The sequence below is a fragment of the Oreochromis niloticus genome, linkage group LG7 (assembly GCF_001858045.2).
Source record: "Oreochromis niloticus isolate F11D_XX linkage group LG7, O_niloticus_UMD_NMBU, whole genome shotgun sequence".
Classification (NCBI taxonomy): Eukaryota; Metazoa; Chordata; class Actinopteri; order Cichliformes; family Cichlidae; genus Oreochromis; species Oreochromis niloticus.
This window is the reverse complement of record NC_031972.2, coordinates 16926868-16947596: the sequence shown is the minus strand read 5'-3', so window position 1 is coordinate 16947596 and position 20729 is coordinate 16926868. Positions and strand designations below refer to the sequence as shown.

Below are 20729 nucleotides of genomic sequence, written 5' to 3'. Positions count from 1 at the left end.
AAGGAAAAGCATGCATTAATTAGAGTTCTGGATTATGACGGGGAAGCTGCAAAGCAGGTGCAAAGAAAATTCCAGAGATACAAAGTACTCACTAGTTAACAGCACTGTTAGAAGAACGATCTTGGTCTTGTCCGTTCACATCAAAGCTGGCAAAAGGATCCTAAATCAGATAGATACTAAGTAGCGGGCACATAACACCATGCCAGCAGCTATCTGACTGTATTTCATCAGACAAATCACAAAGAGCATTATTCACCAGCCCACTCAACAGCTAAGTGGATCAGACGTTTAATGTTCATTCCAATACTCTTAGCTGGCCTTTCCAAACCTTTGGCCCAAAAACCCTGCTTGCAATATCTGCCTGAGCTCTTACACTAAGAGCTCTGCCAAACTGCTTATGATTAATGTCCCCTTCCCAAGAAGAGTGTCCCATCCCAGGGCACTTACATAATTTGGCTTCAGATCCGGATGCTCTCTCTCGATGCCATCATCTAGGACAGACACCACCACACCCTTCCCAGTGTACCCTCTCCTCCAGGCCGCTGCAATGTTCATGTGAGACTGGCAGGCTTTGGAGTCACTGCACTGCTGTGGAGCGAAATAGTGGGACATTCAGCTTCACCCTCAGGAGTAAAGAATAAATGTGGGTCTATTTTAGGCTCTGTCTGTCTGTCTGGGTTTGTGTGTGCTTGTGTGTCTGTGTTTCAGACTTGAGCATGGCAAAGGAAAAAAAAACAAAACAATCTGACTCACAATATACCACAGGCGGTTCCACACTGGGTTGCTGAAGTCCTGCGTGTGGTTGCTGGACTGATGGTGCGTAGCAGGGAGGAGCTTTCTCCTCATGGGGATGGGAGAGATATGACCAGCTCTGGAGATCCTCTTCACTCTTCTCTGGAGCACCTGCTGCTGGAGCCATTCCACCTTAAATGGAACATTTGTACAGATGTTTATGTCTACTTTTAGACATTCCACTGGAACGTTTGGATCCACTGTGAAATATTTCAGCAGCTATAACGCATTTACTGCGCTGGCAAAAAACAATTATGTTCTCAAGAGGAGGGGCCCTGACACTGTACCTCTGGTTGATACTCTGACTTACCACAGACAAAGGGCACGAACGTAATCAGTGCAAGCTAATGACTTGCACCCTCTTCGTTCAACAACAACAACAAAAAACGCAATCCCAAATTGCTGCAACACATGGCTGTCTCACTGAAATATAAAGACATGCTGATCATTCTGTAGATTGCTCATATAACACTGTTTTAAGGTCAAAATGGTAACTTTGATCAGTGAAGTATCACAAAATATGGACACTAAACTTTTCCGCTAGTGCCTTTATGAGGCTAATATCTGCTCTTAGTTGTTAAAAGGTTTTAAATTTGGTGCAAATTCAGAATTATTTATTTGAAAAAATGCACTTCCCCATTAAGTTTTTAATTGTTTTTATTCCTGCAAAACTAATCACATTTCTTGGTTCTGTTAATGGCTGTTAGCGTCTCTGAGTTCATTTATCAAATACATGCTAATGTGCTCATCTGCAATAGCAAACATGACCAATGTTAAAACTCCTGAACAGCTCCATGTTACAGCTGCCATTATAGTCCTGTTAGTGCATTGACGTTAGAATTCAGTTTAAAAAAAATTACTGTGCTTAGTAAAGCTGCAAACATGGCTCCACCAAAGAAGTAGTTTCCTGTTCCTGAAGCCGTTACAGGGCACTTATTGAAATTCCTGAAAATTCACAATAATAGTGTTAGTGTTGGACACTTTTTTTTTAACTTCTGTGACTTTTTCTTAGGAATTTTCACTGTTATGTAGCAAATCATGTTACGGTTAAAGGCTGAATTTAGCTTTACTTTTGTTGGCCAGCAGGGGGAGCCTCCTCTGTTTTGCAATAGTCCAGTTGTATAGAAGTCAACATAAAAATTACCCTATGTCTCATACACTCTTGCAGTTGAGTTTCTGTGTTGTGCTTTTTGTTTTATGAAGTTTCACTGAATACAAGATGATGTTCCCTTGTATATTGTGATCTCCATTGGAATCAAAACAGATAACAAACACAGAAGGTTATGATTGTGGGCCTTTCCTCAGCGTGCCACGTTGATATAGGAGAAGTGAGTGGTCCCTTGAATTCTTAGTCAGATTCATCCTCCATTTAAAAAAAACTCAGCTCGAGGCTTCACTAAGGACTTGACTGGCTAATGGGCTATGTCATAGTAGCAACATCGATCTTCAATATACAGTCCATAGGTCATACAATCTGAATTATATTATGTTAGTGTGTTGTGATTTCAGACACTACTCAATTATACATGAACAAAAATGTTGGTACAAAGTGACATTAATGCAAAAAAGTCTGACGTACGCTAAATGCTGGGAAAAAGATAAATCCCTAGCTGTTTACTAAATGTAAAATCAAAAGCTCCTTGGATGGTTCCCTTTCCCTAGTTGGAAAAAAGTCCTCCTGGCTAACACTGACACTACTATCGACTATGTTCTTTAACTTCTGAAGGTGGAAGACAAAGAAAGTGGGATTTTGTGTGTAACCAGATAACACTGGGAGTTGCTTAGAACCTGTACTATATGTACTATATGCCCAAGCTGCTTATTGATACTATAAGAATTTGATGCAACCCTGAACACCTTGTTGATCTTTAAGGACTTCTAGCATCTTTAGGTGCTGTTAGTGTTCGTGCACACAAAGCTGTAATGTGAGGGGAGGGACCAGGACAATGAACATGTGTCCCTATGTGTATGTGGAGTGTACGGAGGGGACATGATGCTGGTGATTAATAATCCAGTAGCCTCCCAGTCCTACTCATATCTCATTACTATACCTTGGTCTCCTTGGCGACGCGATCAGTCACTTCTTTGTTGCCTACTTTGGATTGATTCGCCGTCTCGTGATGGCGAAAACTGTAATGCCTCTTCAGGTCTCCAATCTGGTGAAAACACACATCAAATCCTCAAAATGATTTTGTTTTCAGGTGGAGGCGTGCTGCTCGTTCTGCTCTGCTACTGTGCAAAGCAGCTTTTTAATTATTAAACTGCTCATGGTGTCTTTTATTAACACGGCTACCTTATACCTCTGATAGTTTTACAGCCGAGGGCAACCTGAGCCAAAAGGTTTCAGCCACACTGCTGCTCATCTGTGTACTCGTGTAGTTGCACATACCACGTCACTGTGTGCATTCTATAATGTATGTCAGCTAATATTTTTATACAAGCGCAGACCACTGAGTAATGACTAGTTAATAAAACACATGACAGCTCACACTATTGCACTATTATGCCCTTAAATATTTAATTAATATCTTTTCAGTGAAATAATTACCTTTTGATTTTCAACCTCAGCAATATAAGATTACTGTATAGCAGTCTTTTTAGTTTGAATGGGTCTCTCTGGTTCCTATCACCTGCTGTGAAAACTGAACATCTATCCCATGTGCAATAAAGTACAGCATGCTATTTCTTTGATGTTTAACTGTTACTTTATGAAATGAGTCTAAAATGAGTGCAAAATGAGTGCAACTAATGCAGCAGTGGCTCATAGAGAAGCAACTTTGGATTATGGTTGCTGGTTAAGTTCCCAGCACTAGCACTGCCTGTAGTGTGTCTTTGAGTGTGTGTGTGCTCACTGCTCATTTCTGGGCTAAATGCAGAGGTCAAATTCTTGTTGAAAAACATGCTGGTGGTCATGATTTATTTATTTATGAATGTATCTGTTCATTTGCTGCTTCTTTAAATCTTGAGCAGTTTCTACCTGGACGGCTGACCATAAAGTACAGACAGACATCAACAGCTTTTGATGCAATCCTAAAAAAAATATTAGTAAAGCCATAAGAGTCTCCACAGTTAGATTTGTCCAATATTTTCAGTTTTCCAATAAATGACACTGCGCCAAATGCAAGTCTGGTAATTGTGTAAATAACTGCCCTCTTCATGTTTGAGGGCACTCACCTGTCCCATGTTGGTAAATCCATATTTCTCTGCTATCCTGTTCACAGATTCGAGGTCCCCTCTTATTTTTTATCGCCCAGTCGTTTGTATAAATCGTTGCGTGGCAAAGCTGGATGAGAGTTCCTATCCACAGCGCGATAAAACGCGCCATTGCTGCTTATTTCTCTCGGTAAATAGCCGGTGCCCAGGTGTTTCACGAGCTGTCCCCGCACTCTGTTCTGCTGCAGATGCTTGTCATTGCGGGAAATCCGCTGTCTCAAAGACGCAGGATGCACCCGATGTTCTGCCGGCTGAAGTTGTGAAGACTTGACTCCTTCACTGACTACAAGCTTCTATCAAATTACTTCAATATGGAGGCCGGGGGATCAGCTACAGTCTGTCCTTTATTGGGATCTGATCTGTGGGTTACACTTTACTTATATAGATCTTTTCTTTACTTTACTCTTTGCAAATACTGTAAAATGAATGAGCTGCCTGTATTTAAAAAAATTTTTTTTTAGAAAGCTCAAGGAATCAGACATGTGATAAATATTAGAGGGAAAACACCCCGTTGGCATAAGTTTTACCTGTACTTTCATTATTTATTTATTTTTTTAGATGTTTTCCTACTGATAAAGACTTCCCCTATTCATACTCATAAAGCAATAGATAGAACCACATAGAAACAACAACATCAACATTTCCACTTTATAATTGCAGGACCATCTGGGCAATGAACAATGAACTACTGGAAGTTTTTTCTGTAATTTTACACATTTATGCCTTACAATTTAAGCCCGAAGACTCCTGACAGGTGGCCAGTGATGTAAAATGACATCCTCCCTGCTCCCTGCATCCTCCCTGCTCTAGGTTGTATATGCTACCCTTGGGCTCCATATTTGAAAAATACAATATTTCCTATCACTTTTACGCTGATGACATTCAAATCTACTGTCAACTGACTGATGATTTGTCAGCATCACTGAACTCTCTGTATGATTGCCTGAGTGAGGTTAAAGATTGGCTGTCAGAAAATTCTCTTGTTTTAAATGAGAAAAAAACTGAAGTTATGGTGTTCGACAGCCATATTCCTCGAGACCAGCTTGTTGCCCTGCTGGGGCCCCTAGCTAACTCTCTCTCTGACTCTATGCGTAACCTGGGTGTTTATTTGGACAGCTCCTTTAAGCTCGATAAGCAAGTATCATCTGTAGTTAAATCTGGTTTTTTTCAACTGCGCCAGATTTCTAAAGCTAAGCATTATATACCACATAGGGACCTGGAAAAACTTATCCACGCTTTTGTGACCTCCAGGTTAGATTATTGTAATTCCCTCTACTGTGGTCTCCCAGCCTTCTCTCTTCGAAGGCTGCAACTCGTTCAGAATGCTGCGGCTCGCCTTCTTACTGGAACTAGGAAGTTTGACCCCATTACCCCAGCTCTTGTCGATCTACACTGGTTACCAATCAAATATCGTATTGAGTTTAAAATCTTGTTACTCACGTTTAAAATCCTGAATAACACTGCACCCAGCTACCTCACTGATCTCCTTAATTTGCACACCCCTTGTCGTGCATTAAGATCATCAGATCAATTACTTCTGGCCCAACCTAAGCTTAGACTGAAGACCAGAGGCGATCGTGCCTTTGCTTCAGCTGCACCCAAACTTTGGAATAGCCTCCCTGCTTCTATTCGAGCCTTGGATTCTGTCCAATCCTTTAAATCAAGATTAAAAGCATATCTGTTTGACTTGGCTTTCCTGACCAGTTAACACCCTTTTAATCTTTTAAATTTTAATCTGTTAAATCTTTTATTAGATTTTATTAAATTTATTATTATTTTTTATTAATTTTACTGCTGTTTTTGTCTCATCAGATTTTGTATTTACCTAAATCTCCTGGTCTGTTAGTGCCTCTATCCTGTCTGTGCTAGTGCCTGATTTGTACCCTGTTATTGATTTATGTTGACTCTACATGTTACTGTGAAGCACTTTGGTGTGCCTTCGGGTTTTTAAATGTGCTATATAAATAAAATTGTATTGTATTGTAATTGTATTGTATATTTAAGTTGAATTCTTTTGTGACTCACCTGTTTGGATGATTGAGTTAGAGAGCAGGTATCAAGGCATAGGCAGCTCTAGCCAGCAGGTGCTGCTAGGCCTCAACTCCATTAATCCGAGCAACTGAAGTGGACCTCTCTGCTGTGTTTGTGCCATTGTGAGACTTTTTACTGAATTATCTTACTAATATTATAAATTGTTGATTATTTGTTTATATTTTATTAGCCAAATTATTAGGTCTGTGTGTTGCATGCATACAATTTGTGGAGATAGCTTGCTAACCAAGCTAATTAGCATTACCTGAAGAATTAGCATTAACAACAGCCAAAATGTTAGTGTTGAGGGTGCAAAACAAAAAGTCCAAAACTAATAGGTGATGTCAGAGTGGCTATGTACATATTGTATACTGTCTATGGCTGAGAAACAAAAGATGCATGCTGAAGAATAGGAAGGATGGGCTTTATACAGGAAGTACTGGAGCAGGTGTCTCCATCTACCTGCTGCAGCATAGAAATACAAGGATTAGAAGGGCATGCAGACTATCACAATATACAGAATATAATATATAAGTTATTTATTCTACCTAAAATTCAGTATAAGTTTACCACTCGTGTGTTCTAAATATTTAATACAGAAAAGCAGTCAGCAAGGAAAAAAAAACATTCCAGCTACCACCAATAACAAACTTCCAGTCCATCGACCCAGCCAACCACTTTGTTTATGGTGGCTGGTGCTTATCCCAGCCTTCAATGGGCGAGAGGTCATCAAAAGTGGCTGAGGGCTGGCTTTAGCTCAGGAGACCAGGTCATCTACTAATTGGAAGGCTGGTCGTTTGATCTCTGGCTGCTCCTTTGGCAAGATATTAACCTCAAGTTACTCTCCGATGCATCCATCAGAGAGTGAATGTGTGTGAACGTTAGTTAGAAAGCACTTCACCATAGAAGCAGTGGCTGTACGAATGGGGGAGTGAGGCATGTTGTATAAAGTTCTTAGTGGTCAGGTAGAGTAGATTAGATTCGATTAGATGAAACTTTATTAATCCCTTGGGTGGGTTTCTCCGGGAAATTCAGTTTCCAGTAGCAAAGCACCGAAAGAAGTTGCATGTTACAGATACAATAAGGGGAATGAGAGTAAGGATATAAGCATAAATACACCATATATACACATATACACATATATAGATACAGAATATACAATATGGATAAATAGGATTGCTCATTTGAGTGAGTATATTTCACAGTGATTATTGCACAGTCGAATATAAGAAAAAAACAAAACAACAAAAAAACCCAAACAAATATTGCAAATATTGCACAGTGTAAAAAAGCACCTACAGCTCAGTTGTTCCCGCCCTCCCTTGTCCCTCTGTTTCCCCTCCCTCTCCCCTCCAGTGAGGAGTTAAACAGTCTGATGGCCTGTGGGACAAAGGAGTTTTTAAGTCTGTTGGTTTTTGACTTTGGGAGAAGCAACCTGTCGCTGAATAGGCTCCTCTGATTGTTTACGACCGTGTGCAGAGGATGCCCAGCATTGTTCATAATGTCCATCAGTTTCTTTAATGTCCTCTTCTCTGCCACTGTCACCAGAGTGTCCAGCTTCATGCTGACCACAGAGCCCGCCTTCCTGATTAGTTTCTCCAGCCTGGATGAGTCCTTCTTTGCTGTGCTGCTCCCCCAGCACACCACGCCATAGAAAAGTACTCCAGCAACCACCGACTGGTAAAACATCCTCAGGAGCTTCCTGCAGATGTTGAAAGACCTCAGCCTCCTGAGGAAGTACAGTCGGCTTTGGCCATTTTTATACAGGTGCTGCGTGTTGCATGTCCAGTCCAGTTTGTTGTCCACCCACAGCCCGAGGTACTTGTATGTGTTGACCACCTCCACCTCCTCTCCCTCTATCTGAACTGGCAGTGGACCTGGTCTGGACCTCCCGAAGTCCACAACCAGTTCCTTGGTCTTTGAGGAGTTGAGTTGCAGGTGGTTTGTGTGACTCCATGTGACAAAGTTCCTCACCAGGCTCCTGTACTCCTCTTCCTGGTCATCCCAGATACACCCCATGATGGCCGTGTCGTCTGCAAACTTCTGAATATGGCATAATTCAGAGTTATAGCAAAAGTCAGAGGTGTACAGGGTGAAGAGAAGAGGAGACAGCATAGTTCCCTGTGGTGCTCCTGTGCTGCTGACCACAGTGTCAGACGTGATGTCCTTCAGCCTGACGTACTGTGGTCTGTCGGTGAGGTAGTCGGAGATCCAAGCAACCAGGCAGGGGTCCACCTGGATCCTGTTTAGTTTCTCCTGGAGCAGACAGGGCCGGATTGTATTGAAGGCACTGGAAAAGTCAAGAAACAGGATCCTGACCGTGCCTTTTCCCTTGTCCAGGTGTGAGTGGGCTCTGTGTAGGAGGTACAGGATGGCATCCTCCACTCCGACATCCGCCTTGTAGGCGAACTGTAGTGGGTCCTGGGCATGTTGTACCTGTGGTCGGAGGAGGTTGAGGAAGAGCCGCTCTAGAGTCTTCATAAGATGTGACGTCAGTGCCACCGGTCAGAAGTCATTCAGCTCATTGGGCCGGTTCTTTTTGGGGACCGGGACGATGCAGGATGTCTTCCAGAGGGCGGGCACTCTCCCCAGTCGCAGGCTGAGATTGAAGACTCGTTGTAGCGGCTCCCCAAGTTCAGCAGCACACACCTTTAGCATCCTAGGACACACCTTGTCTGGGCCTGCTGCCTTCCTGGGGCGAAGCTTCCTCAGTTGTCTCCTGACCTGTCCAACTGTGACACTGGGAGATGATTGGAAGGGGGGGAGGGAGGCTGTCGTGCTGTTTAGAGAGGGGTTGGAGAAGGAGGAGGGGGATGTCATAGTGTCAGGGAGGGGGGAAAGCGAGGGAGGTAGGAGAGTAGGGAGAGGGCTCTGTAGTAAAGGTGAGGGTGATGGTGGGGGGGGTTGTGTGCCGGTCGAACCTGTTGAAGAAGTAGTTGAGTTCGTTTGCCTTCTCCACAGCCCCCCCCCCCCCCCCCACTGTGCTGTTCTTGATGTTGTGGCCTGTGATGGTTTTCAGACCATTCCAGACCTCCCTCATATTGTTCCTCTCCAACTTCTGCTCCACCTTCCTCCTGTAGGCGTCCTTTGCTTCCTTCAAGCAGCGTTTCACCTCCCGCTGTGCTGCTTTCATGTCCTCCTTCACTTTGCTCCTGAAGGCCTTCTTCTTCATGTTGAGGACAGCTTTGACTTCCTGTGTTACCCACGGTTTGTTATTAGGATAACACCGTACCGTCTTAGCAGGGCCGACTGTGTCCACACAAAAGTTGAGGTAGTCCGTCAGACAGTGTGTCGCCCCCTCTATGTCCTCACCATATGGGCTCAGAAGCACATCCCAGTCTGTGGTGTCATAGCAGTCCCTCAGAGCATCTTCCTTTTCTGGGGTCCATCTCCTAATGGAGCGTGTTGTGACAGGCTGCCTTTGGACGAGGGGTGTGTATTGTGGCTGTAGGTAAACCAGGTTGTGGTCTGACTTCCCTAGTGGGAGGAGGGGGGTGGCTCACATTAGCATACAGTAGGTCAGTTGTCAATTGAGTAGAAAAGCCCTATATAAGATCCAGTCCACTTACCATCATTTACCAGTCTGTTACAGGGTTAGCGGACAAAACCAGACAACCACAACCCTATAGCTTACAAACCGACCACCCTGATCGTGACTAGTCCTTCCAAAAAATATGTTGGTAGGTATTTTGTTTACGGGTTGATATTTGGTTGAAGAGGAGAGGGCTCCCTTATATTTTCTTCCCATGGACGCCATGCTCAGTGAAAGGTACATCATGATAGGTTACATACGTTAGCCAGCTTGAGAGGAGTAGCCATAGATATAAGCTGTTTTCATTTATCAGCAGTTTGTTGTGGGCTGACCATCTAAACCACACATGGGCAAAATATGGCCTGAGGACAGGAACCACCCAGCCAACTATCTCAATCCGGCCCACAAAACAAAACAGCCCCCCTCAAAAAAATCAATAAGAAAGAGCAGCATACAGAAGAATATTGAAACAAATAACTGCAACAAGTCTGCTCTGCTGTTTAACTCTATTCCAGTCCAATGTGTTTCAACAGTGACCTATACAGTGGTGAATGTGAGACATCTGAAATGATGTAGGCTAAATGTTCTTAAAGCATTTAGGTGATATATTTTTGGAATCATGGTTTGAGTCATTTTCCACCATGTAGTCCTTTTCTTGCTTTATCAAAGTCAGTGTGGCACATTACACCTACTGGAACTGATGGCCATGGAAACCCATGCAGTGAAGCTCCCAGTGCACACTGTTTATGCTGATGTTAATGCCAGAGGAGGTTGGGAATGCTACAGTTGCATGGCTAGCTGCTTAACCCTCTTGAGGCAGGCGTTGCCGATTTGCAACAGTTAAAAACTAACAACCTGATTACCCCACATACATATTTTATGAGTTTTTTTTACTCAGAAGTACCACTGCAGGACTTGGTTGTGCATTAGCAACCCTCCACCTCCACTTCAGCGGATCGTTGCACCATCGGTTGACGTCAGACTCGACCGATGCGATCATTTTCCCATTCATGCTGAGAAACGTGGACGTTGCAGACTGTGCAAGAATGGCTACACGCAAATGGCCTGCCTGAAGTGCAAAGTACTTCTGTGCTTTACGAAAGACAAAAACTGTTTCTTGGAGTACCACACCACAAAGTGACATGCCAACATGGCCTACTCAATGAGGATTTGAGATTTTGGATTTGGATCCCATATTGTTTTTGTTGTTGTTCTGTTACTGAAAAGCACTTTGTTACATTGTTTTGAAAAGTTGTATACAAATAAAGTTAATGTTCATATCATATTCAGTCTTCAGTGTCAATTTACCACACCGGGCCAATGTTGTAAATCCGCAACATCCCAGAACTCCTTGCATGTGAAGGTCTCACTAAAAAAAAAGTCAGGATTCTATTGTACTACCCCATATGATAATTTTCCCCAAATACCAGATTTTTCCTGTAACTAAAACTTAATTTGAGCCTGAGAGGGTTAATTGTGGCAGCTGACATCAAAGATCAAGTCCAAGCAGAAGCTTTTTCTCACCACCATACAAAACATATTTTTTAACTTGTTTAGTATTGAGATTAAAGTGAAGAAGAATATGGAGGAGATGAATTAACTGAAACAATCTTTGTGATCTGCAAAGTTGGATAGCTCAGTTGCCTTAGTTACATTGCAGCATACTTCAGAGAAAACAAATCCTCTCATCCAAAGCCAAAGTAAGCGATTATTCCATGTTTTATACTTCTATAATACTTTATTACATGAAAAAAATGCAAATGGCAGGGGATGATAGGAACCAGAGGATGATTAACAGAATATGCGACACAGCGTGTCTGAGTGTGTTCCTGTTAGTCGAATCATTATGCTTTATTTTAGAAGAGACGGCGCCTTTTCTTGACTTACATCAGACAAAAAGCTGCTAAAAACAGCCGTCCTGCCATTCTTTTGTTTCCCACAGTCCCGCTGTTCATTTCTAACTACATAGCGTAAGTCAAATGTGCACAACACTGCTTTGTTTTACTCATGAAAACTTAAACCAAAGCTTCACAAATCACATAAATACTCAACACAAATTTCAGACCGTGCTTAGTGTGCTCGACAGGCAAAGATTGGACGATCGCGTGCTTCATTTTCCACTTCACGCTATGTATTTCATACTGTGATTTTATTTTGCCTGAATGGGCTCGAGGCCAATATGCAGAGATGTTTCTATAACATCCACCGACACTCATAGTAATTCCAACTAATGCCTCGGCATCAGTCATATAATTATGTCACTAGAGACCTAGTATATGTGCAGCAGGTAGATGAGGTCCATAACAGGATGTATGCAGGATATTGTTGGAGGATGACTTACTAATTAAGAAGACGTGTAGGCCTCAGCCTTTAGTTGCTGTTTTGATGCCATGGGAAATAAAGGCAGCACAACAGCTGATCATTTCTGAAAAGGGAGCAGCTGTTCCCTTCTGCCATACTGCACTTTGTAGTCATACATACTTATATACATCTCCCATTTAAAAACCTTTATCATCCAGAGACTTTGGCGACATTTACTTGTTCTGATTTTTCTTTGAGGAATGAAAGGAAGGTCTCACAAAAAAAAAAAATCTTGTTAGATAAAGAAAAATATTGTCTGGAGCAGCCGTTTTCTTTTTGTATGTGTGCCGTGTAACCTGAAGGTCTGAGTAATTCTCGGACAATATCTCTGCTGCCTGCAAAATAACAACCTTAGGGAGAAAAAAATAATAGTTAGAATGATAGATTTGATGTGCAATCAGACAAAAATTTGGAAATTACAAAATTATAATGTAATTTCATCATGGCATCTCGATTCATGATGCTTTCAAAGTAAGAAAAAAAGAGAGAGAAAGAAATGGCACAGCTTCAAAAGACCTTCTCGGAGCTTCTTCCTCGCGTACCTACCTGTCAGAATATTTTGGTGGTTAAAGTCTCGCCCGATGCCTGTTCAGACCTTGAGCGGTAAATTACAGAGAGCAGGTCCATGATGCAACGTGGACTCACAGTCTTTATCATCTGCTGCACAATGAAATGGAAAACAAAACTAGCTGAGCAAAACAAAGGGAAAGCACCTCTTGGCAAAGTAGTCACAAGACTTTGAAGTTATCTAACATGTCTTCAGAGAGACTGACTTTGATGTTCAGAAGTCTTCTCAAACAGTGACATATTCCCCTGAAAATAATTGTCAAACGTGTTCCTGAGCACACTGACTGCCCTGCAGGCAGCACAGGCGTGAACTCTTCTTCTTTGTTCAACTGTTCTTGCTGTTTTGTATGCTCTGTTGTGTGGCATCATGGGTTTTGCTGCATGACATGCCATTTTGAAGATGGGAGTGTTTGCCGCTAATAGTGTGGATGTAACAGCTTTGCTATTTGCGTTAGTCTCGCAATGACAACTCTCACAGGGAACAAGCACATCAGTAACATCGAGAGGACAAGTTTTGTGGCGTTAGCCTCCAAGAGGATGCGTGTGACTTGAAATGGAAGAACGCAAATGCAAAAGTCCAAAATCCAAATTTTTAATGGCAAGAAAGGTGATCGAGAGAAGCAAACAGATCCAGCGAGGGAGGAAGCAAAAGCAGAAATCAAACGAGAGAGACTAAAAAAAGGAAGAAAAAAAAGATGATAACTCAAAGAGCAGACAACAGGCATGCACAAGGAAAAAATAGACAGGAACTGCTCACGGAAATGGTCGAATAGCTGGACAACAATGGCTTCAAAGACAGTCTGACAAGTAGGGGGAGGCTGCGCACAGTAGCTATAAGGAAGAGCTTAGAAAAGGAGCTGGTGAAGAGGTGGTGAATGGAACTTGTGTGGAAAAGAAACAAAGTAAAACTACCAAGACTGCATGAGAGCCAATGGAAAAAAATGCAAAACAGGAAATCAGCTGAGTGATCAACATGAGAAAAATCCTTTTCTCTGGCATTGTGTTTGGTGTATATGTTTGTATGGTTTAATGAAACCATTACATAAATCATAAATCTACATTGTTGATGTCTTATGTTCAAAGATTGAAATGGGCAGACAGTTTTTATCACGATTTTTCGTCAACAATTCTGATTGTTTGTATTCTCGACTTTAAACCAACCTTCTAGAAATTCTTCATGCGGTTATACATTAATGTTGCATTTTATTCAAATTAATATTAGGTTGGTGATGCACTCAAAGCCTCAACATTTCATTACACTTTTACTCCTAAAGACTTGTAAGAGAGGTCAAAAAGCACAAGGGGTCACTCTGACGAGGAGTCTCTCAGAGGCCAATTATTGCACCAGAGCCGTTCAGTGAAACAGCCAGACGTGGAGGAATGTAATGATTCAGCATCTGGTACCTTCAAAGCTACTCGCTTCTATGCTGGGGAGAAGACCTTGCATAGTTTCACATTCTCTGTCTCACCGGGCTCGCCACATATGTAACATCTTGGATCCAGACAGTGAGGAATGCGGAATACACAGAAACGGATACACTTTGTGAAATGTGAACCCTGTTGTCAGGAAGGCTTCCAGATTGACAGTGGCTTGACACGTGTTAACTTGTTCTCCTGCACTCTATTCTCCTCAATAAACATCTCTGTGAAAGACATCCCTGTCTCTTGTATGTCCTTCCTGCACAAGCAAATGTCTCACATTATAAAGAAGCGTGATTGGAAATAGTTTAAAAAATTCTCTCTTCAAACCTCACGGAAATGCTTTGCTACAATGGACTTCTCTAGCCAAATGCCTAAGGGGCTCTAAAATAAGGCTAATCAATGGCAGTGGGAGCCTTTAAAAAGATAGGAAAAGCACTTCTAGCCTGCAATTTCCACTGTCCAAAATGTCATGTAAGAAATAGCACTTAAGGGGGAACTGTCGAAGACAGCCTTCAACCTTTTTGCAGGATACCCCTGCACATTTAAAAAAATATTTATTTATTTATTTTTTGCCACGGCGTGTGGGCAGAGTGACTCCTTTTAGATGTGGAGAAAGCTTCTTCACACAAGACTGGTTATTGGCTTGAACATGAAGTGTCACGTACGCGAATATAAAATAAAAAAGGCAAGCAAATCTCAAATGACCCCACGCCGTGGCATCTCAAAGAGACGGAAAAACAAGTTTCGGCCCTAAACACCTGATATTAGTTTTACTACAACTACTAAAACCCTAGCACGGAGGCTCCACAGTGAATTGGTTTACATGTTTTCCTATCAAATGAATGATTGCCAGTTCGATTCCAGCAGGAGGCACAAATCATTTGCGGATTGTGTCTGGTTTACAAAAAAAACTGTCAAAAGAGATGTGGAGCTTCTTGCTGTGGCACCCCATTGTGATTAAGGAAGCAGCTGAAAGTAGAATTCCAGTGTGTTTGATTTGTGGCATAAATATGCTCAGTCTTAAGGGAGGGGGTTCAAAAATGCAAAGAGCTTTAAATAAGAAGAAATACTTTAGTTTGTTTTTGCCTGATTAAAAATGCACTTTTAACACACGTGCAGTGAGCTAAACTGTATTGTGGCAACACAAACTATAGAGAAAGTCATTAGAAGTGAAAGGAATTAAAACTATTTTAATGAGAACAGCTCCTACGTAGGTGTTCCTCCAAAGCTAATATTGTATACTATTGGGAAGTTGGTCTGGCTCTTCTGAACCTCCTCCAGCATGAATTCAGTCAGGGCCCCCTTGTCACATATCATCCCACTCTTTCTTAAGATCTCTGCTGTGTGTGCCTTCTCTGAGGTTTTCCTCTGAATGGAAGATGTCCAGAACGCAGCCAAATAGATTATTAACGAATTCAGCCGGTTGGAATTTTCCATCCTTTTTTGTTTTCCTGTTACCTCAGCGTGTGCCGAGGACACCCAATCACATTTCTCTCCACAGCTGGAAAAACCCTTCGTGTCACAGAACCACTATGAGTCCTTTCTCAGCCCCAGCCACGGTGTGTTTACATTATATTGCCCCCACCCTGCCTTTTTTTTTGTATCAGCACCAGCAGTGGCAGGGGAGAATTTAGCTCATATTTTATTAAACCAATCTGCAGCCATCGCAGTTGACTCAGAAACTTGGCAGGTCGTCTTGAAATGGGTACTTTTTAATTCATTATTTACCATTTCCAACTGACGCATGCGCTCATAAATATAACTGTGTGTTTGTGCGTAGTGCCTCTAAAATCTACAGAGATAAGCCAGAGGATGTGCCCAGGCATTGTGTCAGTCGGTGTGTGTGTGTGTGTTTTAATTTGGATCCCCAGGTCCGCATTCAATCCATATTTTTCTTTTATTTGGTCACTAATGAGGCTTCTTTCTCAGTTCAAAGAAAAGAAAGTACTTTCAAGTATCATTGCAACTCTGGGGCTTGTTTATCAGCATCATTATTAAGTCATTGAGAGAAGACAGTTTATGTTGCATCATTTATTGCATTAGCCTCCAAACAATATTATTTCGCTGCTGGACCGGCGGACAGGTTATGGCTGCTGCACCTCTTGACTTCTCACTCTGAGTGACTGTGAAATGACCTCTTTAGTTGTAATGTGGCAAACTGAAACATAATACCTCAATAGCAGCCGAAGCTCAATGACTCATGCAGTAATAGCTTTACCGCTTCCTCTCAGCGTGTAGGGCCGGTTGTTTTCACATGCCCATTATGCATGCTTGTTGATGCCTCCAGACATGCTTTTTTTTAACCCCCCCCCCTTCTTCGTTTTCAGCCTCCTTGATGTTGCACCGAATTGCGTGAGCCAACTTTGACCCTTGATGTTTCTTTGAAGAGGCCGTTGAAATAAGCTTGTTCTCTCGCATTTCTCTGCAGACAAGCCTGGACCAGAGGCGCTTTATCTTATATGTCAGTGTGACACACCGGCAGCCAGGGTAGCTTTCCATGTGTAGCTTTTGTGTGTGCCAGCATTCTTGAATAACACTGCAGCAGTGCTGACAAAATAGTTACCGACCTCACCTCAGAATCCTTACACACACACACACACACACACACACTCACACACACTTCCTTTCTCTTTATAGATTCAAAGCCAGTCTTCTCTGGCTCCTTTGTTCCCCACTCCAGGCTGGGCTCAGATCCTCTCTGCTCTCTGTAAGCCCGCTCCGCTCTGTCATCAGGATTACAGGCTGTGCTGTAGCAGATTAATGACTGACAACGCTACACTCCTCTCAGCATTGCACGGCACACACAGAGCTACCAGGATGGAGCGTGTGCCCGGTTGTGAGGGAGAGAGGAACAACTGCGGGGGAGATAATGCATTGTGTTGGTCTGAGAACAATATGTTAGCTGTGAGATTGGATGTGAGTGCTTGTGTGTGTGTGTGTGTAGTCGCGAGAATGTGTGCAGTTGCGTATGCGGCCGAGTTTGTGTTTGTGAATTTGTTGCTTATATGCATGCTCACGTGCAGAGCGAGCTTTTCGACTTCTACACGGCAGTGCAGTCATGTCAGGGAAGTGATGTGCGATACTGCAGATTTTGGTGTTGATCCAATAAGTATATACAGGGCCAGTACTGGCGACACCAGTACCAATACTTTTAACTTAATAAGCTTATGGGCAGAGCAGTGTGTCACGACTTATGAGATGAATCATCATCAGTTTGTAAACTCTGAACACACTTTAATGACCACTAAACTACTGATGTAACATTTTAAATGGTATTAATACAATGTCTGGCATCTGTTCTTCACAGTAAAGGAAGAATTCCAATGAACAGGGAAACATATGACAAAAAAAAAAACCAAAACAAAAAATAAAAATCCTTGAAACTCTGATTTTTTCTTTCAACCAACTTAGCTGACACAACAAAACACACCTTTCAGCTTTTCAGGTATTTTGAAACTGTATCTTTTGGAGATCTGCAAATGTGGCTGTCTCTGAAGCACTTCTGGTTAAAATGTTTTATATAAATAAAACATTATTTAGGCATTTTTCATAGTGCATGTTTTAAGTATATTTTTTTCTATCGCATTAGTATCGATCCAATACCAATACCAGCACTGGCATTGCTACTATTGATTTGGATCACTCTGCCCACCTCTACTGTGAGTTTAAAACTGCTTAAAACAGTGTGTGTCTGCGCTTATCTGTGCATATGTACATATATACTCTTGTCTCGAGCGAGTGGGGGGGGGATGTAGCAGATACGTGTCCAGTACATAAAGAGCTGTGGACTTCCTGAAATATCCCCAAACATCTTTCCCCTCCAATAACTCTCCCCTGCAGAAACAAAGCACAGTCTGTGTCTAACTGCTTTGTTTGAGGCAAAGTGGAAACTGCCAGTTGTTGTGCAAATCCAAACAAGCAGGCAAACAAAACCGAGAGCTAACGCTATAACCGAAGTTTGGAATAAATTAGGCCAGGATCTCATGCCACCTCAGAGCCTCGCAGAAGCAGCTTATGTGTGTCATGAATTACTAAGTAGTAATATTTGGGGCTTCTCACAGCCATCAAACAGCTGAGGCTTAATTTCCCGAGACTTGCCCTGGAGTGTCCACAAAAGTGGGCTGTCGGAGCTGCCGTCTGAGGACTGAAGACTCGTCTTTGCCCGCATTCTCTTTTTGATGTCTTAGAAATGTTCCTAGAAGTCAACAGTGATTATTTCTTAGAAGTGATAAATGCCTAATAATAATCAGCGACACCCATGCTCCATTTTTAAATGACTTCATTCATTTTCTCTGCTCGGCTAACACATTTCAAAGAGTAACTATTACAATTTCATCGAAATTATTTGAAAACTGGGGGTAACTAAATTAGTGAGATGTTGCATGTAAAAGATACAACACATTTCTAAAGCACAACAGATAGTTGTTAAGTTAATGTTGGTCTTGTTAAGTGGGAGGTATCAATGTGCATCATATGTAATCACTCAAAAGCGATCTAATGAACATCAAACAATAACTGACTTAGCTAATATTAACACCCTCTAAATCATCATGGCTACCTTTTATGAGGATTATTATTCTCTCTGTTTCTACCTTCTGTTCTAATTATGTTTGTTATTGTTATTATTCTGTGTGTGTGTGTGTGTGTGTGTATGTGTGTGAGTGTGTGTGTGTGTGTGTGTGTGTGTGTGTAGTCATTTATTTGTCTGGACATATATTTATTTATATTTCCTCTCAAAAATATGATTTTCTAGACTGAACAGAGCCTCACACATCCACATATAGCACTTTCATGCAGCTACACAGCACATCCGTATATTTGCAACATACACACACACATACACACATTTTCATATCTTAGTGAGGACATATAATCATAACTCAATCGTAACCCTGACACTAGAACCAAATATGTATTTTTTCTCCTCTTATTCCTCTTTTTATCATAATTATTACTTATTTATTGTTGGGTTTTTGTTGTTGGCAGTGCTTTGTCTCCACACACCATCCTGTTGTAAGTTTGTTGTTTTACAATAAAATGTAAAAAATAATAATAAAATAAATATGGGGCTCATGTTGTTGCCTTGATTTCACTACATTTCTTTAGTGGGTTTATTAGTTTTAAACTTACATCCCCAAATAGTATCCAAAGGTATCTAGTATTTATAGAAAATTTTAAAAATAAATATTGATTTTTATTTTTATGCATTTATTTGCACCATTATTCATATTAGAACTCCTCAGGCTCTGGGGACTTAACCTCAAGAGGAATTCTACATCAGTAAGGAAAGCCAAACTGCAGTTCCTCTAACGGCCACTTGAGGCCAGCTTCAAAGCAAGTCCATCCCCATTAAAATGCCCAACTTCATGACAACCACTGACGCAGCACATACCATGCAAAAACATTTATTTGGTCTCTGGAGCTTACTTTCTCCTCTTTAGACAAATGTACCGGCCATGATTTCTTTTATTTTTTTTTACCTCCATTTAAATTATGTTATGGCTTAAAGCTATGCATTATTAGGGGAGTGGCGCCTTGGTGTGACAGACTGGTGCGAATGCAGTATTCTAAGGGGATTGTGTCAATGCTGCCACTTTTTTTGACTCACTAAACTGGACCTCTCCACTGTCCACGTGTTTTTTTGTGCCTTTTGGAGCTACATTTGTTTGAGAGTCAATATGGATCCATGTTAAATTTGCAATAACAAAAGTCCATAAACTTTGTGATGGATTTTTTTCCCCTTCATGGAGTAAAAGTCCGTTTTTATTTTAGTTACAGTACATGTTAGCACTGATCGGGTAATTCTGTGTCTGAGTGATGCATCTTGCTGATAAGGCACCGCTCATTCAAATATAAACTGCTGAAAAAATTGAAGGAACACATCAGATCTCAATGGGGGGAAAAATCATGCTTGATATTTACACAAATATGGACTGGGTAATGTGTTTGGAATGAAAGGATGCCAGATGGAATTGATTTGGTGGAAGTGGTGGACCTGCTAATTTTGGTATTCTATGGCAAATGCCAATCGGGCTCCATTGTACTGGGCAGCTAACACAGAGGACAACAGTCTGTTTCTGTTTGTTTGGTCAGAGACATTCACACCTGTAGCCTGCTGGAGGTCATTTTGTATCTCTGCCATTGCTCATCCTCTCCCTCTCCAGTCTGTTAATGGGTTAAGGCCATATAGTAACAGCCTGTCTCCTGGAATCTCCAGAAATCCATGCTCTTGAGACTGTACTGGGAGACACAGCAAACGTTCTGGCAATGTTACGTGTTGGATTATGTGATCGTACTTCACCCTCTGTCCAGGTATAGTCTCATGCTACCAGTAGTGGCACTGACTCGCCAAATGCAAAACTGAAACTGACCAACTACCCCTTCTGCTACTTAACTGATGAGATCAATATCCCAGTAATTTATCTGACTTGATACTTTACTCTCACTAAAAAGTGTTCTTTCACTTTTTGGGCAGTGCAGTTGCTTCAGACTCCAAAAAGATAGCAACAACCATAAACTGTAATCTCTGTAGAGTATCATTTTGAAACTTCAAACATACAGGGGATGTCACAGTGACTATCATTTATACACAGTCTATGACTCAACTCCCAAACCGGACACTGCTACTTACGCTAAAGTGAAAACCATACACGAAGCAGCACCAACACCAGATACAACAGTGCCATGTTTCCATGCTCACATTCTTACACCATTATTTATTAATTAATTACATCAGTCACAATAATTCCACTGTGCACTGTGATGGGCAAAAAGCACACTGAAGTCTGAATGACAAGAGATACCAATGAGC

General features: G+C 41.7%; 1 protein-coding gene across 1 annotated transcript in view; it reads right to left on the bottom strand.

The window, feature by feature from the left end:
- Positions 1 to 4338, bottom strand: part of pcsk5a (proprotein convertase subtilisin/kexin type 5a) — a 34159-nt gene extending 29821 nt beyond the window's left edge. The window contains exons 1-5 of the mRNA XM_025909304.1: positions 3967 to 4338; positions 2844 to 2948; positions 754 to 924; positions 448 to 588; positions 93 to 160 (exon numbers count right to left, since the gene is read on the bottom strand). Coding sequence (XP_025765089.1) covers positions 93 to 160; positions 448 to 588; positions 754 to 924; positions 2844 to 2948; positions 3967 to 3975 — 494 coding nt within the window. The 5' untranslated portion in view covers positions 3976 to 4338. The remainder of the gene's footprint in view (positions 1 to 92; positions 161 to 447; positions 589 to 753; positions 925 to 2843; positions 2949 to 3966) is intronic.
- Between the last annotated feature and the right edge of the window lie 16391 nt (positions 4339 to 20729).